The 25806-nt window shown below is 41.0% G+C and overlaps 1 protein-coding gene across 10 annotated transcripts in view; it reads right to left on the bottom strand.

The window, feature by feature from the left end:
• Nucleotides 1–25806, bottom strand: part of ERC1 (ELKS/RAB6-interacting/CAST family member 1) — a 274951-nt gene that overhangs the window by 135465 nt on the left and 113680 nt on the right. For all 10 annotated transcript variants that reach the window (XR_014784243.1, XM_084809321.1, XM_084809326.1 and 7 more), the window contains 2 exons: nt 16245–16380; nt 8470–8601 (listed from right to left, as the gene is read on the bottom strand). Coding sequence is in view for 9 of the 10 variants with exons in the window: in XM_084809321.1 (XP_084665447.1) it covers nt 8470–8601; nt 16245–16380 (268 nt within the window). In the remaining variant the exon portion in view is untranslated. The remainder of the gene's footprint in view (nt 1–8469; nt 8602–16244; nt 16381–25806) is intronic.

Below are 25806 nucleotides of genomic sequence, written 5' to 3' on the forward strand. Positions count from 1 at the left end.
AGGATGAGATGGCTAGATAGCATCACCGATGAAATGAATATGAACTTGAGCACACTCCGGGAGATAGCGGAGGACAGGAAGGCCTGGCATGCTATGGTCCATGGGGTCACGAAGAGTCGGACACGACTTAACAACTGAACAACAACTATTTAAAGGTACAACCCTGTTGGGTTGCTGCCTGCTAGACAGAAGCTTCTGATCTCGGTGGCTTCTGAGATTCCTATGCACTGCTGGGCTGCTGCCAACAGGCAGGGAGGAGCAACAGAGGCAATTTTCCCTCTGTCCTCCTTTTTAAATGTTCCCGCTAGACAGGCCTCTGAGCCTGTCTAGTGGAATCACACTGGTGGAGGTGGACCCAGAGCTGGAGAGGCCACAGGATACAGTGGATCCTGGCCTCCCCCTCTGCCCCCCCATCCACTGGTACACCCCTTTTTCCTCTCCCCATCTGAGGTCATGAGATCAACAAGGAAGAGGAACTGCTGTGGAGTTTTCTGTGGCTGCTGAGAAGGAGGTGGTGGGAAGATCTGAGTGGGGATTTTTACCTCCGAGGTTGTAGCTCTCTCTACTGCCTCGGAAGTGAAAATCCCCAGTATTTTCACCCAGACAATGTCCAGGGGGCCACAGGATTGCACCCACAGTTTCTTAATTTAGGGAACAATCCTATGTTCCCAAGACAGCATCTGAGGGACACAGGATTTTTCAGTTTTCTGGCTCTGTGCCCAAAACAGGGCACAGGGCTCCGAGCCAGGAAACTGTGCTCCCATCCCCCTTCCCCTCATAGCTGGCATGGAGAGAACTCTTCCAGCTGCCTCTCTGCACTCGGTAAATGGAGTGCAGAGACAGGGGAAAGGAGGTGTTCCTTGGGGTGGGGAGGAGACCAGGGCAGCTTTTCATGTCGTTGCCCCAGCCTCCTTCCCTCCCCCTCCCCGAAGCCTCTGCTAGACAGGTGAAATTGCCTGTCTAGCTAAAGTGCCACATGGGAGGCACAAGGCACCTCACTCTCTGCATAGGATACTTGTAAGCCTCTGAGTTCCGGGAATGGAGCCCTTAGATATTTTCTATATTCTTAATAATGATGAATGAAATTAATAAAATACAGTAAATAAATTTAAGTGTTAAAAATCTACATAGCCCAATAGAAAGGAAGGAAACTGCACAAGGCTTTAGGAGGAAGAATAAAGATAGTGTATTCTTACAGGAAACACACATTAGGAAACAACATGTATAATTCCTATTGCACATGTTGTTAGACATCACCTTTTCATCTTGTTCAAAGATAAAATCAAAAAGTGTATATGTACAAATAACAATTTAATTTGTTAATTAAACAAATTAACAGTTTAATTTCTCTGAGTAAATTCCTGATGAAAAATGTTATTTGATTTTGCAAGGACAAATAGGAACTTCAAAAATTCTGTCAGTCAATATTTACGTGCCAAACAGTGCTCAAAGTTCTTTTTATGAATCTTTATTTAAGGAAATACAAACATTTGTTGGTTATGGATTTTTCCTCAGAGGTGACTTTTAATGGAATAATTAATCCAGTCATGGATAGAATGCATAAAATAAGAACTAGTTTGAATGCTTAACAAGTTTAATTTTACACTATGGACAATGATATGGGATGTGGCAAAGGCCTATATAAGAAGTTGCCATAGGGGAGTATCTTCTGGTTTAAATGAACAGATAATAAAGAACAGGACGAAGTTACCTGAGAAAACAAAAACATTGGAAGAATTATAAGCAAGGTTTAGATGAGGCTGTGACTGAAGAATTAACTCAATATAAAAGTTATATATTAAAGATGTATTTGAAGAAAAAAGATATTTTGGGAGAATCCAATGGCACTTAGACCGCTCTGCGCTGGATACTCATAAGCCTCCAGGTTTGGAGGCTTACAAGCATCAAGGACGTAAGTCACAGGATTGTGCCCTTAAAGTTTTACTAGTAACACAGGAGATAAACACTTTGTAAACAAATTTTAAGAGGTTCAGTTGAGCAGAACAATTCTTCTGAGATTTCTGCAAATGCAAAGAAGATATGTGTATAATAATGAAGAAGTGATTGATAGCTTTGTAGGATATTACAAAGAATTTCATAACAGGGAGATGCTTCAGAAGGAAAAAGTAAAAAAAAATACTTTAATGAAATCCAACTATCTAGAGTGTCTAATGAGGATGAAGAAATACTAAGCACTCCCTTTTCTGCACAGAAATAAAATGTGCAAAATGTGCAAAGTTTACAAAACTTTTATAGATGAAGTGTCAAAATCACTATGTGAAATATATAATTAATAAAACTATATTTAATGAATAAAACACATAAAAACTGTACAACTACCAAACTTCTGGAATCTTATATAAGACTATGGTAGTGTAAAGGCTTATTACTAGATATCTACCAGACCAATTTTGCTCATTTTTTTAAAAGCTGAAGCTTACGCAGTGCAGTCATGAAGAAAATTTTGAAACTTCAAAAAACTTCAAAGCTTGAGCTTTGGGCAGCTCACGAAGGGAAAGGGATGAGGCAAACAGGAGGTTAATACATATGCCCCACACTATGCATGCAATGTAACATGTGGCACAGTGTGAGAATGCATGTGCAATAATGCTTACTCCTGTGAGCTCTTAGAGTGCTGGTCCAATGAACGGACTGGCATAGAATGTTGGGTGGGGCTGAAGAAAAGTCAGTTGGTGATAGAGGAGGAGGAAGAGAAGCTGAGGAGAAAGAACTGAAAGGACACCAGAGGGAGAAGAGAGAGAAAAATCTTACATGACATTTTTTCGACCTCAGTCTTCAAGAAATGGTAAGCAATCTTTCTAAAAAGAACATCTTTTTTGTTTTCACCTTTGTCAGTTTATTTGTAGTACATTTAGTTTAAAAGTGTAAAGTTATTCCAGCCACAAGGGAAATGGGCAAACATATTTTTATCCAGTCATTCTCAGATTACTAGCCCTCATGGCAACATGGGATTTAAAGAGGTTGCTTTAATTTCATTACATTACCGAAAAAGCATTCAATAAAGTTGAATGGGATTATTTATTCATGTCCTTAAAAAGATTGTTTTTTTAAACCAAAATCAAAGGAGCAATATATTTCAAGCCAAGGGCTAAAATCATGATAAACAGGCAGAATCCCAAATTCTTAAGTTTACATTAAGGAACAAGACAAGGGTTCCGATGTCCCCTCCCCTGTCCCCACCCTGACAATAGTCCTTTCTGAAACATCTATTGATCCCTGTGCAGTAATGATTACATCCAATGGGGAAAAAACCAAGAGATAAAAGTAGACTCTGTTGGGGAGAGTTTACTGCTCCCCCCAAGAGAGTGGGCACACTTGTGAAAAGGGTTCCGAAGGGCCATATATCCTCAGGCAATTGCAGAATATGCCAACAAAACAAGAAATGCAAAAAACTAAGAGAGGGGAAAAATGAGAAGATAGACAGAAGAACGTGATCTGGAATCCTAGTCTCTGGATACCTGCTATATCTGAATTTTGGCCCCCAAATCGTATGGCCCAGAGTACAATAACCAAAAATGTTTGTTGAGCATGGTGCTTCAGGCTGTTGTAGATGCCAAGGTCAGGTTCTTGGATGTGTATGCTGGTGTGTCCAGGCGAAGCCATAACCTGGCCATCTTTAGGACTTCTCTAGCTGACAAACAGGCAGCAGGTACCTTCTTCTCTGGATCTCTGGTACAACCATGTTCCAGAGCATCCAGTGATGCTTGAGAAACAGGCTTTCGCTTTGCAGACTGGCTCATGGCACCGTACTGTGCTCCAAAGACAGTCATAAATAAAAACGTTAATTACTATGAAAAGCAGGGCCAGGCTACCTGTGGAGAGAGCCTTTCGACAGCTAAAGTTGAGGTGGAGGTCCATATACCTGTTTGTTGGACATTCAGGAAGGTCTGATTGATGACGTGATCATAGTGTGTTAAATCCTGTGTAATGAGGAAGAGGGGGGAGTTCTCCTGGAGTAACACCCCAACACCCCTGGCTCAGGTGACAGGGAGAATACAGTGACTACACTAGTGAGCAGCTGGGTTAGCTACCTTGGCTGGTGTTTCCTAAGTCTGTAGCAACCAACTTCCAAGCATAGACCATCAGAAGACCAATCCATTTGGGACAATTATCCCCACATTACCTATGACCCAGGTCAGGGGCTGTTCTTGTACACCTTTGCTAAAATCAGCCACCGTAACAGCTCACCATACATAACTGTATCTGGCACATCCCTCCAAATCCCTATTACAACCTAATGAAAGTTATTGCGTTCACTTTTTGTACTTCTTGCTAACCAATAAAGTGTCTTAATTAAAATTTGTACCTTTATTGACCGTGTTGGTACAAGTGCGGAGGGAAGGCCTAAAAGTGGTATGAGTCAGGGATTGGCCCTGGGTGCCAAATTCAATTATGTTTACATGTGCTACAGATGTTGGTGTTTGATTGTACAAGCATGTCAATGGAAAGAGTTAATTTTACGCAGCTTACGTCTGAAGAGTTGGGTGCTAATTCACAGGTCAGAAGTTCTCTCCTGAGGCAGGAATTGTCATGCCCCTGCTGGAGGACTGCTCCTCCTCTGAGGAGCTAGAGCTCCCAGAGACAGATGATGCCATTGAACCATCTATTTGAGGAGACTTGGGGGGAGCCTGGGCCCTCAGGAGAGAGGATCATGGATCCATCACCACATGAAGAGGGGACCTCTGCTTCAGAAACAGAGGCTGAGTGACCCTCAGTCCTAGAGAGTGCTGTCGCCTTAAGAAACAGGGGTCCTGTAAGAAGAAGTGCCTGACTGCAAAGAAGGACTCCTCAAAAGAAAGAATCTCCTCATGAGTAGGACTCTGACCAGACAGCTCTGATGTACTGCAGCTGAGCCCTGGGTGGGGCTCAGCAGGCTTTGATGTTAACAGCCTTCAGTGTCTGCTTAGCCAGTGTTGGAAACAATGCCATTCTTTTGGCTCCCATCTCTTCTACTTTGCCTCCTGAACCTTGCCCTGTGATTGAGTCAAGGAGGAGACCCTTGGACTCCTTCTTGACTCTGTTTCTAGACTGTGTAATGTATCTGACAGCCTTGTGTTTTGACCTCTGCCTCCTACCTTGACCACTCCTGCCTTAGCCTGACCCCATGTATCTGACCACTTGACTGTGCTTTGACCTTTGCCTGTTTCATTACCTTACTTACTGGTTACTTACTTACAGCCAATGCAGGACAGGAATGGGCTAAGAACTGTCTGGGCTTGCTGGGTTATCTGATATGAATAAAGGCAAAAATATCCCCCAGGATGCTTGGGTGAAAGGCAATGACTGCTAAAGCTGGGGGTAGGGGCATATTTCCCTTATTGCTGGTGACAGGTGGCTGAATGTCCAATGGAGAAGTTTCACATATCTCTTTGCCATTGATCAGTCACATTTTTGTGCTGCTAGCAAATTCCATAAGAAGCCCATGGGACCGCAGGCTTTTCAATGAGAATTTGTTCAGGAAGGTTGGGAGGAAAAAATTAAGAAATAATGGCACACACCCCTGTGTGGTGTATCTAGGAAGGGAGGGAAGCTTTAGAACTGCATTTGATTGGGGTGGACTGAGACTGAAAATCTTCAAGGAGGAGAGAGTGTTCATATTCCAAGATCTCCAAGAACATTCACACTGGCTAGCTGAATTTTGGTGCAGCTAGCCAATTGTGATGCAGTGAATCTGTGTTAGTCAACTGCTGCAAAGGCATTTGGAATAGCAGCCAGATACGGCAGAGAAAGGCGAGTTGGGGGGGACGACCAACATTTGGTGAAACAAAATGTGCTTTCTTTGCTCATCTGTGAGATGGATCCTGACTTGTTCAACAAACCATGGTTAAAACAAGCTATGGCTTAGTTACGAAGGCTTAGTATTAAGTCTGAATGTAGCCAATGAGTCACTAAGCTAGTTGGTCCGAGACTATTTTTGCAAGCAATATTTGACAAAGATACCCTTGGAGGGCATGTTAATTCAACTCTGAATGTGTAAACACAATCAATGCCTTCGCTAGTTATGATGAATTACAGTGTTTTGTGCACCCACGTTAAAATTATTCCACTCTGAAATGATTTTTTTAATCTGCAAACATGTTGGGAACATAGTCCAAGCAAGGCAAAAGACCTTTTGGCCTATAAGACTGCTGCTCTGGGAGTAGAGGTACAGCTTGTTTTGCCCTTGAAAAAGCAGGTTCCTCATTTGGGACATCCTCCTGAACCTGGCTCTGCTCCTAGATGGTTATGGCCAGAAAGACTTTGGCACAACTTAAGTTGTGCCCTCTTCTGAAGGTGGCAGGTTAGACCACTGTCACACATATCCTGGTCACATCCAGGTAAGACTACTGCAATTTGCTGTATGCTGAACTATCTCTGAAGGGTGTTCAGAAACTCCAGATAGTACAGAATGCTGGGACCAGAGTGTTGAAGGAGGCCACTTTGATATAGCACTTCATCCTGGTTATCGCCTTTAAAGCCCTATACACTTTGGGATATCTAGAGGGCTGCTTACTCTCCCTTGAACCTACCTGCCTGCCTGCTGAGATCCTTGGGGAAGGCCTCTGTGTCCCATCATCATCAGAGGTACAGTTGATGGAAACATGGGAAAGGGCTTTGAGTTGCAGTACCCAGACTGTGGAACTCCCTTCCCTGGGACACTTGGGCGGTATCCAACTATGTCATTCGGTTAGCGCAAATGACGTTACGCTAGTGGAAACTAAATTCTGAACTTTGTGGAAGAGAAGAATCCAACTAAAGTTATGGGAAATATAATAATAATAATAAATTTGCACAAGCATGGTTGCATAAGTGGTTTTACATCTGCCTGGTTGTGCAACCAGTTGCGCATTCCGTTTGTATAACTGGTTATGCAGCTGCTTGCACCCATTGCGCAATGCACTGTGCAACCACTTGTGCAACTGCTTACACAACTGGTTGCGCAAGCATAATGTGCAACTGCTTGTGCAACGGAAAGATTCAGCAGAACTCCACAAGTGCTATTTGAGTTTGTGGAATGTCACTGTTGGATACTGCCCCTCGTTTGGTTCCTTTTTTATTATCTTTTCATCAGCTTGCAAAGACAATCCTTGTGTGGTATGCCTTTGATGTTAGCTAATTCTTCTCCCCTGAATGATTTGGTTTTTAAGATGCTATTTGGTCTTCTTGTGGTTTCTGTTCATGTTCTCTCTGCTGCTGAAATACTTTGTTTAACTGCATTGGTTTTCTTTGACTGTCGCTTTTTGCTTTTCCTTTGTTTTGAGGATTCTTTTTTGAGTGGAAAAGTTCTATCATAAATTTTAAAATTAATCCTTTCTAAAATATCCTTTCTAAAAATGTACAAGGAGTGCTGCCATCTCTACAATGAATGCTGAACATGCTTGCCCTCAGGAAACCTTATGTGATTTAAGGAATAATTTTTCCACTATCAAGCTTGGAGATAAAGAATTTCTTCCCACCCACCCCTTTTTAAAAGGTAATTAATATTAGATATTATCTTGTTCATCTCTCGCTTTGCAAGAAGATATTCTTTGATAATTTTGAGCTCCAATTGCTTTTCTTCTTTTGTTTATGGACAGTGTGTGAAAAGCATTTAAATGGTAGAGAAGATTAGCTGAGGAAACCTTTAGGATGAGAATAACAGAGAGCTGATATTCCTATCTAACATTTCTCATGTTCCTGTTTCAATGGAATAGGAGGATCAAGGGGGAGGAAAACAGCAGTTACCAAAGTTATATAAAAAAGGAAAATTTAAACTGATGTAGTGAACCTTATTAGGTGGAGTGGCCAGTTGGGATAGGGTGTAATGGGAGTAAGTGTGGCTGGTTACCAGGGAGACAAGAGAGAATGCAGAGGATAGGGAATTAGGTCAGTTAAGGGAGAGGGGAGGAAAGCGATGAGAGGTTCTGAAGAACTGGGAGCTATAGAGCTGATTATTCTTTGAGCTTATGAGTGATATATGCTGCTGTTCTTCTGAGTTATTTCCATATTCTCTGTTCATCCAAAATATTCTGATTCTTTGGACTATAAAATAAACCCAATTTATATTTTTGGGAACTGCAGTGTATTCTACAGAGTTTTCTATAGAGCACCCACACCGGCAGTGTTTGAAACCCAACCCAACCCATACCCCCTATGGGAATATTAAACCTTACACTGGGCTCAAGTACAAGCTATAAAAATCTCTTTAGTCCTAGTCACATTGCCTGCTAATTATTCTCTAACAGGTTTTTTTTTTACTCAGAAGAACTTGCGGGTATCATTTAGAACACCCAGCTCCATATTCCAAATAGGCTTACAATTAATTTGTGGGTGGGGAAACACCTTAAAGATGAACTACATTTAGCAGACCGTCTTGCTTCATGTCCATGAAGGGCTTTAGGATCCTCCGATGATGCAACTAATGTTCAAAGTAACTACACCTTATAATACTTCCCAAACAGCAACAGCAGTGACTATAAGTGCGCAGACCTGTTTTTCAGCATGTGTCCTGGCTGATTCTTCTTGAGCCAGCACCATTTCCCGCTCTGCAGTTATTTGCACACTCTCTCTCAGTGCTTCTTCTAGCTCCTCAATCCGATCATCCTTCTTATGCAGACTGTCCTAGAAAATGATAGGAGACCAGATGAAGTAGCTTGGATTTTAAAGTCAGAGCAAATCAACCAAGTGCTATGCCACTCTTCAGTGATGGAATTCCACAAAGATAGGTCTTCATACAGAGGAAGGGAGAAGATGTAAAGTGAGGGAAGAGCTGGAGAAGGTGAATGCCACAGCAAAGGTGAAAGTTAGCAAACCAAGAGATCAGCAGTGCTATGTGTATTAAGATCAGCTAGTACAGTTGACAGCTTGTTTCTGTGCAAAAGACACAGATTAACATGCAGCTCCATAGCAGGTTAGTGGGAAGATAATGTGGTATAGCAATAAGCATTCAGACTTTCTTCTCGGGCACTCACAACCTGACAGGCAAAGTGTGGGAAATGAGGAGTGCAACTTGTAGTTAGTGATTTGCTCAAAGACAAATGCTCTCTTTTGGAGTGTAATATTAAGCTCTGTCAATCATCTAGCCCCTTCATATTAAATTTATATGGCAAAGGATCTATAGAAAAGCCTGATGGAAAGATGAAGGCCAGGAGTTGAAACAAGTCATATTTGAAGCTTTATGGCTAGGAACATAATTTCTTCATGATGAAATCTTTACATACTTAAGCCATGTTATTAAAGATCAAAATGCTACATCAGATGCTTGTTTAAAGTTTGAAAAATGTAGCGCAAAAACTAGAGATGTTTATTCTAGTATGAAAACTCCAGGATGAATTCACACACATGTGAACATTCTCTGTTTCTGAAACTGTGAACAAGAATGAAGTGGTTGCCATTCTGTGTTTGTTACAATAAATGATAATCCACAGTGTGTGTTAGGCTCAACTTACACTGTCAACTAAATGACAGGAGAATTCTATAAGCATAGTTAGGACAATTCCATAGGCATCGTTAAGTAATTTCAATATCGCACTACTTCACGACTATCCTGAATATTCAGATCAGAAAGAAACTATTCAGATCAGAAAGGGCCTGCTTGGCTTCTCTGAAGTGTACAGCTAGCATTTTACATAGTAACTAATCAGTACTAAGAAATAAAGCAGCAGAATTAAGGCATTCTCTTCCAGTTTCTGATGAATCATTTAATCTGAGGAACTGCAGTGATGGTAGTAGAAAAATCAGGAAAGCACCTTCGTTTGGCACCATTCATTCTGTTAATTGTTAACATTTTATATGATCACAACATTTGCAAAATACTCATGTTTGTGAAGATGATACCTCAGCAAAGCAAACTACTGCCAGTTCTGTAAAATTTATAAGTTCCAATAAGCCTGTTTCACTACAGAGAAGTGTTTGACTGATGAGAGAAGAGTGCAAGGCTTGTGCAGAGATGAGAAGAGTGCCAGGTCTTGATGTTAGTACTAAGGATGGGGAAGAAATTCGTTTGGTTTGCATTTTAATGCAAACCTACCAATTTCGCACTTCCCTAACAGCTATGCAAACCAAAACACAATTATCCTTTGGTGCTTACACTTCTCCAAATTTTGAAATGCTGTTCTCCAACCAAAAAATGCATACAACAATGCATATAGTACTGAAAGTTTTTTAAAATGCATTATATTAGGGGACATTGCTTGCAAAAATTGTTTTTTTTTTTGCATATTAGGCAAAATTGCATGTAAAATGCCTATAGGAGAAATTCAGTGCAAAGGCATATACATTTTCATACAGGTTTTTTTAAAATCACCAGCTGAAGCAGAAACAAGATGAAATATACTTAAGCTTGGAAATATGAAAAACTAAATTGACAGATTCGTCCATCCCTAGTTAGTACTAATGTATACCAATCAGAACAGACAAGAGCAGAAAGCAACGCACGAACTAACACAGAAAGGTTCCTCAGGTATATGTCTCAACAAAGATGACGATCATGGATTGATCTTCATAGTTACTACTCTGGCATCAAGAAGATTGTGCTTGCTTCCTGTATCTTCTGAAACACTGTTGATTAAATCCTTTTAATGTTGCTACAGGTGCTTAAGAGTTAGAATTACCCTACACACAGTCCTTGAAAATTACAGTGTGCAGTTCTAATTGCACCAGACACGGAAAATACTCATTAGGTTGTCTATGTTATGACAGAATCCAGGCTGTCACATTCAGAATCTTCAGTGGTGTCTCCAGTTCTATTCCAAAGTAGAATTATCTGTCCAGTTAAAGCTGATTAGAATATCTGTATAGAAACTGAACATATGAGGAAGCAAGAACGTATTTTTCATTTGAGAAAGTATTTACAATAGAGTAACCTTTTCCATTCAGAAATATTAAATGTACAGCTATTGACAAATACAAATCACAATCAAGTGGTGCAACAATTAATTCTATGGTAATATCCTAATGTAATCAGGATGAAAATTTAGTTTGAAATTTCAAGATACTTTACTTATTACTGTGTTCAGAGTTACCCATACAATATTGGTTAAACTACTATTAAATATATATTCTGAAAAAGCTTTCGAATGCAGATGATAAGCAGCAGAATATTTGTTCTTAGTAAAACAAGTAGCTGTCAATAAATCATCACAGAATGGGAAGTTGCCTTATACCGAGTCAGACCACTGATCTCTAGCTCAGTATTGTCTATACTGACCGGCTGTAGCTCTCCGGGGTTTCAGGTAGGATTCTTTCCTAGGCCTACCTGGCGATACAAGGGACTGAACTGGGGACTTTCTGCATGCCAACCATGTACTCCACCACTGAACTAAAGCCATTCATATGCCTAAGCCATTACTTGGTGTCATTATTTTCCTAAGACAGGCATTTGGGGCAAGAGTATGGAATTCTTCCCTAACTTCCTATTTGTTCAGCCATAAGCCATCTAACCTGGTTCCATGAAATAAATTGTCCTACATTAGCCACCTTCATGCAAACAGAAAGCCACGGTAGGCAGACTTGTGACATTGGAAAGCGCATTCCTCAAATATGGAGCATCTTACTAGACTGAGCCTGAGAAATTGTTCCACTTTTTTTGCATCCTATTAACCCTGTGATTAATGATTGTGGCCAGGCCCATTATCATAGGTTGGTGTGAGAAACTCCCCCAAATTTTCCATACAACTCAGAAACAAGTCTGGATGCAAGACAGGCTATTCTGAACGGCTATGTTCTATTTCCTGCAAATAACAGATTCTGTGGGGAAGTAAAAAGGTATAATTTTTTTTAGAGAGCTATTTGAAAAAATCCCATCCCCTTCCCAGAGGGTTCTTGAGTGACGCTTACATTGCAGTCCTTTACACATATCTACTCAGGCGTTCACCGAGTTCAATGGGATGTACTCCTAGGTAAGTGTACAGAGGACTGGAGCCTCACTGGGCTTGTGGGAGTCACGGGAGCTTTAAAAAGCCCTTGGGGAGTTGTCTGTCTAGCTTGGTGTGAGCACTGTTGGGTATCTAGGGCTTGGACTTCACATAAATTTAAGTTAGAAATCACACTCTGCACATGTGCAGGAACTTGTTTTGTATTCAGAACTAGAGGTGAGCTCTCAAGGCTAATTTTGTTGTTGTTCAGTCGTTAAGATGTGTTCGACTCTTCGTGATCCCATGGACCATAGCACGCCAGGCCTTCCTGTCCTCCACTCTCTCCCGGAGCATGCTCAAGTTCATCTCAAGGCTAACACCTCGTGTTTATGATGAGTATTATGAGCTACAGAGATTTGTATTTCCAAGCCAGGAAATGCAAAACTAGGTGAAATCTCAGTCCAAATGCTACTGCTTACTCACCTAGTGAAGCCCTGAGAAGAAAGGTGTGGTGGAAGAAATCAGCTTTTATCCTGTTGTTAGGGAAGCAAGCTTTCAAATATGTGCAAAACCGATATAAGAGAAGTTAAAATACACAATATTATAAATCCATGTTTATGAGTTTCTTTTTTAGTCCAGCTGAACTGAGATAATTTTTATTATTGCTTCATTCTTTCTTTCAGTACTCTTACTATGCTTCCCAAATGTCCAGTTTCCATTATCAGAAACTCCCTGTATAAAACAAACACTTTGTTACTGGACTCAGGAAGAGACAAACCACACGCCTATTACAGACAGTGGAGTTTAAGACCTTGGAAGCTTGTTTATTTGGCTGGATTGCAGATGGTCAGTTTAAGAAAATAGGGATCATTTTTTTAAGAGCTATATAATGAATTATTAATTCCTGCCCAAACCACAAAAGCCAAAATTATCTGAAATTGGTGCTTCTGTGTACTAACCCCAAATCCAGCAATGCTTGCCTTAGAATATCTATTTCTCCCTAGGCTTAATGTTTTTGTTTAACTAATTTGTCCCCAGGAGAATAATGGAAAAGGAGTTGTGTTGGATAAGTTGCCTTTATTCTATCTGGAGAAAAGTAAGGGCATCATTTTTATGAAAATATACTCCAAACAAAAGAATGATCTTGTAGACATTCAGCATGTTCAAATGAGATGCTGTCACACAGGAGAAAAAATCCCAGGCAGAAAACTTTAGGACAGGTAGAGGAAGTGCTGCTTTTGCTGAAATTCTTAGCTTTTATTTAATGCCTATACTATGTACAGGTTCATAGCTTTAGTTACTATGGGCAGCTTGACAAACAATTAAGTGCAGAATCTTGGAAGAAATACCTAGGCACAGGTAACCCAACTAAGTTCTCCTGACATTGGTTTAGCGAGATGTGAATGAGCCTAGCCCCCCACTGGGTTCGCACACTCCCCCCTCCCCTCTGTGGCCAGGCGGATGAGTTCAGAAGCTTCTGCTCTTGATTATGCCAAGCTTTCTATTGTTAGTTTAAACAAGGCAGTGTCATAACACGTGGTTTGAAGGTGACTTATTTGAAACTGTCCATAGTTTGTTGAGTTTGGATGACATGGTAAGCTGTGCTTAACCAAAAGTGAAAGCAAAAACTCCAAACTCCTCTTCATGGCCATGGTAGAGGAGGAGAGAGGAAGGGAGAAGTGTGCGAGTCCGGGAAAAGGACAGGTTTATCTCACTGAACCATAATTTAGCGTGACATTTGAACGCAACCAGTATCTCCCTGATTCTGCAAGGGGGACGTATTTACAGATTTCTGGTATGGATTCACTTGCTGGATTGTCACTGGCATGAACAGATCAGATGCATCTATAATGCATGGGTTTGATTTGGGGGGAGTGTCTTCCCATCTGTCTTGCATTGCCTTTGTGGTCTACTGGGCATGTGCATGAAACTGCATCAGGCTCTGGCTCTATGACTAGTGCATGAATTAAAATGATAGCAGAATGGTCCTAACTGTAAGATATATTATAGAAAATAAACATAAGATGCTTCACTTTATTTTATATAAAGAAATGCACCTTAAACTTTAATTATAGCTTTTATGGTCTGATTCCCCTGCCCCCACCCCCCACCCCCGTTACATAGTTTTGGGCTACAGCACAAAATGTTTCATTACAGCTCCTCTTTTCTTCATTCATAAGTACCCAACGATACACAACTGTGATAATTTTTTTTCTTTCAAGTGGCTGTACTTTGCCATAAACTGCGTAACCATAAATCAAATTATCATGTGTCATGTCTCTCCCTCCCCCTCTGCACACAACTAAACCGATCAAATTTAATTTAATGGAGTTAAGAGGCCTGTGTGCAGTTTAACTCATGAATAAGAGACAAGAATATGAACAAACAGTTTTACTTATTCCCTTTTCCACATAAGAAATCTGAATGAGCATGGCAAGAAAGAGGAATGTACAGAGAAGGAGAAAAATGGGATATATCCAGCTCATTATAATATCTATATTGAAAGTGTGTGCATATTATAGCCATACAACTAGGTGATTGTAGATTTTCCATTGTTCCTGAATTGATTAGAAACTCCACTACACTTACATCGAAGTTTAATGTAACCAGCTGATCTTAGAATTTAACACCATCAGTACATACTGCAGGGTGAAATGGCATCACTGAGTAAAGCAAAACCCTCTCTCCTGGCTTTCAATTTCCCTTGGGGCAATCTTATTTGTGGCACCACTGAAAAGCAAGCCATAGTATAACTGTGGAAGTTCACACATGTGTGTGCACACAGAACATCAAACTACTGAAAGGATTAAATGAAGTCCACTACTCGATGGGGAAGAGACTGTGCAATAAGACAACTGAAGAGGACTAATTTAAACTGGTGATTTAACACCTTCAAGGATTTCAGAAACTGACAGCTGAATGCCATGAAGTACCTATATATGAAGCATATGGCCATTATTAGATCAGTGTCAAAGCAGAGCAAGATATTTAGAGGCACATTCCCATCCACCTTGCAATAGTTCAGTGGCAATATTTAAAGGTGACCTGGAAGTTATGTCCCTTGATTTCTTCACTAGCAAATGGCTCAATAACTGGTGAGCATTTTTATGAAAGATGGATGAAGGACAGGTGAGCCCTTGTATAACAAGCAGAACCTATATCCATCACGCTTTCTTACTTCCAGTCTCCTTCTCCTACACTTCTTCCATAGCCCCTCATCAGCTTGCAATAGACACCCCCCCATGTTTATTTGGAGCATATGTGTACATCCACACACCACATTCGCCTTTCATTCAGTCTGTTTACTCATAAACATACCTGCTGCCTCCTCTCTTTTTGTGTCTCCCACAATCAAACTGTAGAGATAGTATAATGAAATTAAGCTGTATTATTACCCTGGAACCCTCTGTTCATGTATGTATAGTTCATGCTGAAGTGAGAACCTCTTTTTTTGCTACAAAGATTGTTTTGAATTTTGAGTTTTGAATTTTGTTCCCTAAACACAGTATATTCCATCTGTTCCCCTTGGCTTTACTGCCTGCACCGGAGAAGGAGCAGATAACATAGTCTCACAGAGACTTAGAAACGTGGAACATTAGCGAGATTGCAACTGTATCTTATGTGGATCTCTCAGATATTTTCTGCTTTCTGAAGAGGAATCAAGGTACCCTGGGAAGATATTCAGCAGGCCCCATTCTGGTCACATTTCCATGATTAGGTCAGGAGATTAGAATGACTAGCTCTTTATTTTCTCCCCTCCCCTTTTAGTTTAACTCCTCCCTCAGAGAGAAGGTTTGTTAAACTGGATTATGTTCACATCAACTCAGCTTCCATTACAAGTGAACTTGGTTTCCCACAGTGTTGTCACAATATGCCTATTTCATGCTGTTAAAATATTCTGTGAGGAGTCATTGATGGCTATGTGGCACTAAGTCGGTGGCGTTGTGGATAGAAGGAAATATGCAGTGAACAGGTGTGAAACTAAAGAGTGGAAAATTATATGTGCCAAAAGAACCAGACAAATATTTCTGTAACTCCAAGAATACTTACTGATGCACGTGTGCTTCTCAGTTTTTCTTCACCGAACAAAAGTCCAAATATCCCAAAACAATTAAACAAGACGATTTTTAGAAAAACCAGAAGACTCTGTAACCATCTTAAACCTGACGACCAGATGATATTGCTCCGGTAATTTACAGCTGAAGTGAAGCCCTATTTACTCACTTACCATAAAAGGGATCAAACTGCTGTAGCTGAATGGGTCACACCCTCCCAGGGGGGGGGAGAGAGCTTCTCTTTTAAGCACAAAGCAACTCTTTTATTATGAGTAAGTCTGAAAGCAAGGAAGCAAGTGAGGCAGAAAGCTCAAGTTAAAGACAGCCTTGTATCAGACATGAGATCCCATGTTACCTGCAATTGCTGGGAACTGTCATTAAGATTGTCCTCCCGCCGCCTTGCTTCTTCCAACATCTGTGCGCTCTTTTTCTTCTCCACTTGTTCTTTGTGCTTCAGATTTGCTACCTTTTTATTCTGATCTTTAATTTGCCTGTGAAGGGGAACGCAAGTACTCAAACACTTGTGCAACCTAAATTTGAAAATAGCAGTTATACGACCATTTTCACACACAATGTAGATGTCTTAGCTGTTATTCGTTTACTAGATGTCGGGGTGCCTCTGAGCACAGGCAGTGGCTCAGTATCTCAGAGTTTGAAGAGGAACCGCAAAATGTGGGGGAGAAACTTTCCCAGACTCTTCCAGACAGGGAGGGACAGACTCCTCAATAGTCCAGCTGGACAGAGAGAACCTCTCTTCACACACCCCCATGAGAGATAGTGAACAGGGAGACGTGGGGCTTGGACACCCTGAATTCTTAGATGCCAGGCACAGACGCAAGGCCAAGAGAGAGATGGCAGCGGCGGAGCTGAGGTGATCTGCCCGATTGGCCCAGCGGGAACAGCTACGCATAGATTCCTCTCGAGACAGAGGGAGATCCCCCCCCTTAAGTTAGGGAAGCATGCCTGCCTTTTCTCAAACGGTAGGCAACTTTCAATCTTCCTGGATTCTCTTTGAACTCCCTGAAGGCATTTCCTTTGCAGACTGTGAGTTACTGACAATTAGCATCTGTATGACTCATCGAAGTAAAAGGATTAAAGAGTCGTGGATAGAAGCCTCTTGTCTGTGTTTTGATTTTGGCTATTGAAGTTCAGCAGGGACAAAAGAGTTACCCGACAGCAATATTCTTGGGTGATAACTGATTCTCCAGCGTATTTCATTTTATCCATCAGAATTACTTTGCAATTCTTTCTGCTGCTTCATTTCTAGAAGCAACAAAATCTGGCTGCCCATTAGCTATTGAGCTAGGTTCAAGGTTTCACTGCTGGTATATAAAGCTCTGAACTACTTGCCACCAGGTTACCTAGTGGATCACCTTCCTTGATATTGAACTGTTCAAGTCGTTAAGATCATTGGAACAGGCCTAGCTGGTGGTATTGCAACCTACAGATTACTATCTTGTGGCAACCCAAAAATGAGCTCACTCTGTGGTGGCACCCACTTTGCTGAATGCCCTCCTCCTTGGTATGCAAGAGTTGCCAACGTTGGCAGGTGCCGGTTAAAGACCTATCTTTTCACCCACGCCTTACCTAACTGATTGTGCTGCCCAGTTTGTTGATTGTTAGTTCTCTGATTTTAAATGTTTTAAGTAATGAATTTATCTTTTGATTTTAAATGTTTTAACAGATGTTTTGTATTTTCTATTTGTAAATGTTTTAACCGTGGATGTTTTGTATTTTTTAAAATTTTATGTTGTAAACCGCTTCAAGAAGTTTATAAGCTAATTAAATAAATAAATGGCTTAAATAAATAGTTTCCGCCACTCTGTTCTCATTACAGAGAAACTAGATGCAGTATTATTTCTGTAACTGAAAACAATTTCCTTCTGTTTGCATTTGAAGTTTGCATTTGAATTTCCCCCCCATTATACTGACAAATTTTAATGTCTGAAATACAGATTTGTTCTTTCTGAAAAGTTACATGGAGCTTGCAGCCGAGTTACACGTCCCTGATGGGTTTTGACCAAAGAACAGCAAATTTTTGTTCCAATGCACACATAGAGACCAGCTTTGCTTCTTCAGCCTTTTTTAAAAAAAGCATAATTACATCTGTTATTCTAGATTCCATGGCCAGAAATTTCCCTGAATGACAAGCAATAAGGCCTTGTTCTTGTAGACAGCGGATGGTGGCAAAAATGTGTCTGAACTGTACCAATTCAGAATGCAGCTGTGGTCTTATAACAGTATGCTCCTCCACCCTAAAAATAATTTCATGCACATAGATTGCTAGATGTCTGGATGAAGGGTTGTAGTCTAGCGTTCTCCTTAATTTGACAGATTTCTGTGTGTGGGAATGCTCTCCTTACCCCCATGGTGGGAAGAAGCATTCCATCATGTGAATCCCCATTTGCAATCTCAAGTGGTACAGTCTAGACACATTTGCCACCTCATCTGCTGTTTGTGAGAATGAGACCCAATTTAGACAACAGAAATAAGGGACTTGATTCATCTTTGGCATGTCACTCATATAATCAATTCCCTGATCATTTTACAGCATGCACAAATTAATCATTTAGACAACTAAGTGAACTGCACATATATGGTTTATATATCACCTACTAATTCGGTGATATGCAGACTTGGTACAGATTTCAGAGCCCTTTTTTTTAGTATCTGGTTCAAAGAAGTATGGCTGATTATTAGAATCTGAGCCCCAGATAGTGCCTGGGATACATGCTCACCCCAAAGAAATGCAAGTGTTGACGATCTCCAGAGAAAGGATCTTCAATGTAGGAAAACTGAGCATGATAAAACATAGTTTAATAGCTCAGTTTTGAGCATGTTTTACATCCTGATAATCAGACACTAATTCCATCAGCACAGGATTGCAGAATTATTTAACAGTGAAACAGGATTACAGAAACTTCCAGTATATTCTTAGTACATACACATAAGAAGAGTACCCTTCTGCCCACCCTCCCATATTAGTTTAGGTAATTCTGCATAAACTAAGTGTATTGGTTATAAAACCCCACCCTATAACAATAAGCAATCTACTGGAGAAATCAAGAATCCCTGAACTAAACAGCTTTCCATCACACATGAATTTGTCATCGTCAAAACAGCACTCTCAAAAGACAAATGAAATAAAATGGAGCTTTAGCCTCATGTGTTTTAGAAATACTTCACTTGGGGTCCAAGTTAAATAACATCTTACTAATGAATCAGCATCTTAATCTGTGTATATGGAATTGTTACAGAGTAAGAAAAGCAGTTGATTGGGAAAAAACCTTAGAAAGGGAGCTTTATAGAAAAATCACTGACCTCAACTATCAGAAACTGATGAAGTAGTCTGTGGTACACCGGTGAAGAATGCATAAGACACTTGCTCATTTCCAATTGCTGCAGGATCTGCTAGCTTCCTGCTGCACTGCCGGTAGGTCTCACTAATGTGTAGGCAGCAGTGGATGCTGCCCTAAATCTGGGGTCTCCAATGTGGTGCCTGTGGACACCCTGGCACCAACCAACCCCTTGCCCCTCCTGATTTAGAGGTTAGATCTACTCTTTTGTATTTTAAACGACGGTGTAAATTTGGCAAAGTTATTCAATGAAGAAACCCATTTTTAAAGCAAGAGATCTCAACTCTAAACCAGACAAAATCTTGTGAAATTAAGTGTTTCTGTACAAAACAAATATACTGAATTCCAGTACCACTGGGTTATAGAGCCATTTAAAAAAACAAATGTGAGTATATATTCACTGAAAGTGACAGCATTAAGAGTCTTCCAGAAATGTGACTATCATTCCAAACAGCAATAAGATTATATATGGAAGCCACACACTTCACAACAGAAAAGGAAAGCCAAAGTGTTGATCAAAGACATGACAGAAACTTGCACACATCACAAATCTGAGATAATACTTCTAATGACCATTGTTATCGATCACAAGCTTAATATGAGCCAACAATGTGATGTGGCTGCAAAAATGGCAAATGCTATTTTGGGCTGCATTCATAGAAGCATAGCTTCCAAATCCCGGGAAGTTCTAGTTCCCCTCTACTCAGCACTGCTTAGGCCTCATCTGGAGTACTGTGTCCAGTTCTGGGCACCACATTTTAAGAAGGATGCAGACAAACTGGAGAGGGTTCAGAGGAGGGCAACAAAGATGATCAGGGGACTGGAAACAAAGCCTTATGAAGAGAGACTGAAAGAACTGGGCATGTTTAGCCTTGAGAAGACAAGACTGAGGGGAGATATGATAGCACTCTTCAAGTACTTGAAAGGTTGTCACAGAGAGGAAGGCCAGGATCTCTTCTTGATCATCCCAGAGTGCAGGACACGGAATAATGGGATCAAGTTACAGGAAGCCAGATTCCGGCTGAACATCAGGAAAAACTTCCTGACTGTAAGAGCAATACTACAATGGAACCAATGACCTAGGGAGGTGGTGGGCTCTCCCACACTGGAGGCATTCAAGACAAGGCTGGACAGCCATCTGTCAGGGATGCTCTGACTTGGATTCCTGCATTGAGCAGGGGGTTGGACTCGATGGCCTTGTAGGCCCCTTCTGACCTACTAATCTATGATTCTATGATTCTATGACCAGCCAGGAAGAGCATCTCATTTTTTGCATCATGTGTCCTGGAGTAATATTACTACATCATTACAGAACTATAGGTTAAACAAGGAAGAAAAATGAGAGGAAGTTCTTCATGAACAGAGGTACTGAGAGGATTTGCATAGCAGATTTCAGAACCCTTTAATCTTCACAATCCCCCAGCGGTTGCATATTAAAAGGAAAAAGAATTACCTCTAATCCCAGACATGGAAATACCTTGAAACTAAACATCTATCTGTGTAAGCAAGTTCCAACATTACATCACACTTTGGCACAGTTCCAACAGCAGAGGAAGTGATAAACCTGAGTCTGAACTGCACCGCTTCAAACTGCAGATGGTGACTCACGTGACTGAAAGCTCTTCCATACCACCTCTCTCAAAATTATCCAAACAGAAAATTAGATTTGATGCCGAAGAGTTCTAGCCTAGCCTTCTTCCTCACATGCTAGCCTTTTATATGTGCAGGAGTCTTTTTCGTAGAGAAACATTGCAACATATAAGCAGCCTCCCCACCCATCCTATCTGAAATGATTGTGTCAAGTCATAGTTTGAACCTCATCTGCAGTTTGTGAGTAACAGCTCCTGGAGCAGCACTCTGCACATGAAGGGTTGAGGCCTTGCAAGTGTGGGATGGCTCACTTTTCTATGGCTTCTGCCAAGTTCAATGGGCAAGGTGGGCTCTGATACAGGTGGGGGAGTGGGAGGAGGCAGGAAGCAAAAGCAGCTTCTCACTGCATATACTGGAATCACTAGGGGGTACACTTTTACTTTTTCCCAGGTAAGTGAATGTCTGCCATTCATTGGCTGAACAAAGTGAGGCGTTTGGTTTAACTAAGTTACCTGGAATTCTGTCTTTAAAAAAAATAGTAATGTGATAATTCGAACTGAGATACTGGAACAAAATTTGGAATACATGTTCAAGTCATAATTCTATGTTTCAAGCAAATTTTCTTGCAGATTTTATTTTAAAAAATCAATTACAGATTAATGCTAAAATAGGATGGAACAGACTTATGGGTGACCACATGCAAAAGTGACAAGGACCAGAGATAGGTTGGTACGGAATGAGTAAATCAGTCTATCATACCACTAAGCGAATTGCTCCGCCACTGCTTGCACAACAGTGCTAGCAAATCAAAGATGGCGTTCTTAACAAGCACATCAATTCTATGTTTCAAGTTCAAACCCAGAGGTATTTTCAAGGAGAACAGGAAAGATATAACATACACCTCAGTGAAATATCTCCTTTGAAGATATTGGACTAAAGCTGGTGTGCATGTTAAGGACACAATTTTTTATTTCAGGTTCAGTCATCAGCTGGGCTATGGCACCTATTTTCAACAGAGAAGGGTGGAGATGAAGGATGCAAAACAGAGCTTAATACAACATCAGAAATAGAACTTCTCAAATGTTCTTTCACTCTAGTAGTTCCTACAGGAAACATGGGGTAGAGCAATGCCATGGGGGGAGGGGAGATACACTTGGGGCTTTCACTCTCCCTCCCCACAAAACAGGATGTGGGAGCAGGAGGCACAGAAGGCCCTCCCACTCTGAAAGCAGCTTCTGGACAGGAGGCATTTCTCTTCTCCAAGTCTTGAAGGCTTGGTTTAGAAAACCAGTACTGCCCTTGCTTATTGCTCTATGACAAATAGGGAATAAAGTTGGGGAAACGGCTGTAGCTCAGAGGTCAAGCATTTCCAAGAAGGGTTGGGAAAGGCCCTGCCTAAAACCCTGGGGGCTGTCCTCATGGGGGATTTGCTGCGAATTGGGAGCATTTCAAGGTCGTTCATGGCACATGACTTTGTGGCCAATCCGCAGCCACCCCGGAGATTTCCGGTAGAAAAGCCGGATTTCCCAAGAAATCCAGCTTTTACTCTGTTTTATTTCTTTAATTCAGGTTCTCTGAGCTTCTGGTGCTGTGTGCCCCTATCCTCCGCATTTACTTCGGCATGATAGCACTGCCCAGGGGTGTGTCTTTCACCTGGCCGTGACCTCACTGAGGCTTTCCAGCCTTCAGAATCGCCCTGCACTCCCATTTTGCCAGTGGGAGTAATTAACCTCTGTGATAATGCACTTCGATGTTTGCATTACTTCACTTCTCCATTGTGTTAAATTGCATCTCCAATATCGTGTAAAGTGCTGGTATTAACATTCAAAGCCCTAAACAGCTTGGGGCCAGGTTATCTGAAGGATCACTCCTCCCATATATACCTGCCTGGACCCTAAGATCATCTTCAGGGGTCCTTCTCCAGAAGCCCCTGCTGAAAGAGGTAAGGCAGGTGGCTACAAGGAAAAAGGCATTTTCTGCTGTGGCACCTCGGTTGCGGAATGAACTCCCTAGAGAGGTTCACCTGGTGCCTATGTTGTACTCTTTCTGGCACCAGGTGAAGATTTTTTTTTATTTTTCCCAGACATTGTTAACATTTTAGCATTCCAGTTTTTTTAGCTCTGCTGTCTTAAATCTGCTATTACGTTTTAAATAGCTGCACTGCTGTTAGGTTTTACTCTGGTTGTGTTTTTATTCTAGAGTTTTAATCTATTATATTTTATATTGTATTCTCTGTTGTATTTTTATGGTTTTAATTTTGTGAATGGCCAAGAGAGCTTCAGCTATTAGGCGGTATAAAAAATGAAATAATTAATTAATTAAATAAATGTTATGTAAAGTCAGTTCTTCGATTCTAAGTGCTTTATCATAATAGTGATCTGGCAAGGTCTCAGGAGTCTATCATTGCAAGCAGGGAGAAAGGGCCTGGAGAAGTGGTGGTGGTGGAAGCAATAACTCCATGACAATTTGCTGGAATGGGATGAAATTGCGGGGGGGGGGTGCTCTCATAGGGAGCCTTCAGATGCTGCACTGGAGAATTGGCAATTTTGGCTTCTTCAGGAAATCTATACACATTAGGAAAAATGGGGTGGGGGCAATAACTCTGCGGAAGCTTCCTGGAACGGGGAAAAATGGGGGTGGTGGACTGCTCTCATAGGGAGCCTTCAGAGGCTGTACTGGAGAATCGGGGATTTTGGCTTCTTCATGCAAAAGGGGGGAGCGTTGATGGTGTGGGAAACAAGCCTCTCTCATTGGTTGAGCAGCCCTTGCTAGTTTGATGACATTCTGTTTTACTCCACCCACCAAACCCAGAAGGATGTTCCTTTGAAGCCCTGTGTGCCCTTTGAAAACCAGATTTTAAAGGTACAGTACACTTGGCTTTTCTTGCTTTGTGTGTCCCTGACGGACCAGAGCTGAGACCATAAAAATCTGGATAATACTCCAACATGCTTCTCATTCTCTTGTCATGAAGATCCCCCCACCCCCCCGAGAGCTGCTCCCAGTCAATGCAGACAATATCAAGCTAGAAGCAGTGGTCCAATGCAGAATAAGGCAGCTTCCTACTTTGGAACACTCCATCCCCCTACTGTTTGCATTCAGAAATGTATACTTCTGCTCTTTTACTCTTTATTAATATTTAGGTGAACAGTGGTTCAATCAAGTCACACACAAACTAAGCCAAGAGGAGCTCTGTTTGAGAACCAAAGATCTAGTTAACTACAGCTAACGTATCATAGTACTGAACTCCAAATATATGAAATCTAATCCTCAAAAATAAATGCATGTCATATATACTCAAAATGATGTACTAAGTTCTAAAAAAGCATACATTATAAAAGCCATAAGGACTAGTTACTTTAGGACTTTTTAAACTGTGGTCTGCAGACACTGATGACGGTGGCCCTTGGTAATCCTTAGATGGTCTGCAAGACAGTAATAAAAATAATAGATGTAAAATGGTAAGTAGTTTTTAATTTCAATTTTAAAGTGGCTTGTTCTTTAGCAGTGCAAGCAGCTATGGTGGCAATGTCAGAGGCTCCAGCTGTTCTTCAACCGAAAGAAGAAATGCACAGGATTAAGGCAAAGGAGAAGGGATTCTAAGTAGTGGGTAAGGCTGACACATTTGCTCAGTGTCTTGAAGATGTTTTATTGATCAAGGCACTATTATTCAGCAGCAACATAGAGACTACCTGAAAAGTTCTGGTGGCTATGATGTTGACATTCCACCTCGTCTACAAAGTTCCAGGCTATATAAGAGACAATTTGCTTATATATGCTACTACCACTATGAGGATCAGCTGCTGTGCAGCTTTCTGAATGCCCCTCCCTCCCAAACATGGCAAAGAACAAGCAAACCAGAACTGTATCCTGCAATATAACAAAGTTTAAGAAATGCTGTTTGAGATAAGTGAGGCTTTAAAAGCTGTTAGCCAAAGAGTGACTGTTCAGCTATGTACAACAATATTAGACATGTGGGTACCCTTTGATTAGATATTCTTTTGACCTTGTTTGCTTCAGCAGATGACCCAGAGAAGATTAGGGCCCTGTCTGCATCCCATCTGTTCTGCTGACAGTTAACTGAAGAGGTTTCTTGACATTTAAGATGCTGAAGACTGTTCTCTTTGCAAGTTTGCCATCTATGGAAGAAAACTGGAAGTGTAATGTCAGACTTATATTACACTCTTCTCCCAGCTTTAGGAGATTCTTATTTGGCCAGCGAATCAATTTATTCCCACATTTCTATTTCAGTATACACTATCAAGATTACAATAAGGGATTCACAACACTAACTCTTTAAAGAAGTTACTGTCATGGGAAAGGCCACCCTGAAAGATACATTTCATGGAAAGGTCAGGTAATGACTGAAAATCTGACAGTTTTTTGCCCTTATCTCTGCTGTTAACCATTTGATTCTTGTTTTATCATCTCACAGCTTTATAAAAATGTTAAAAGTGATGTTAACCTGCAGGATGTTTTGATTTGCATTATTTGCCAGTTCAAGGCCTTTAATGCACCCTACCACTAACCTTTCGCCATTGCAACAATGATCACTTACTATGTATTCCAGAAGAAACTTGCATGAAATTGGACTTAGCCAGCATTTTGGAATTGTTGTCATGATCACAGGTGAGATCATGATGAAAGAGAGAGTGGGTACAGAAAGAGTGCAAGGATGATAGATAAAAGGGAGGGACTATGTTTTTACGCAGTGCAGTACAGCACAGCATGTACATATTAAAGATTTAATATGCACCCAGTTCATCCCTGAAATATGTAATGTGCAATATGGCTAAATGTCTTTCTTCACGGTGTACTGAGAAGATGCAAAACCAAACAAAGCTGTTCTTTCACAGTGTGCATGGGGTGATTAAAAGATGCATAATCACCTCATGATTTGAGACAGATTCAATTATACACCAATTGTTCTGGTACCAACATCTACAGTAATGTGTGAAGCAGCTCCACTGATGG

This window comes from Heloderma suspectum, chromosome 7, assembly GCF_057233095.1.
Source record: "Heloderma suspectum isolate Gila_16-S chromosome 7, 16-S_ref, whole genome shotgun sequence".
Taxonomy (NCBI): domain Eukaryota; kingdom Metazoa; phylum Chordata; class Lepidosauria; order Squamata; family Helodermatidae; genus Heloderma; species Heloderma suspectum.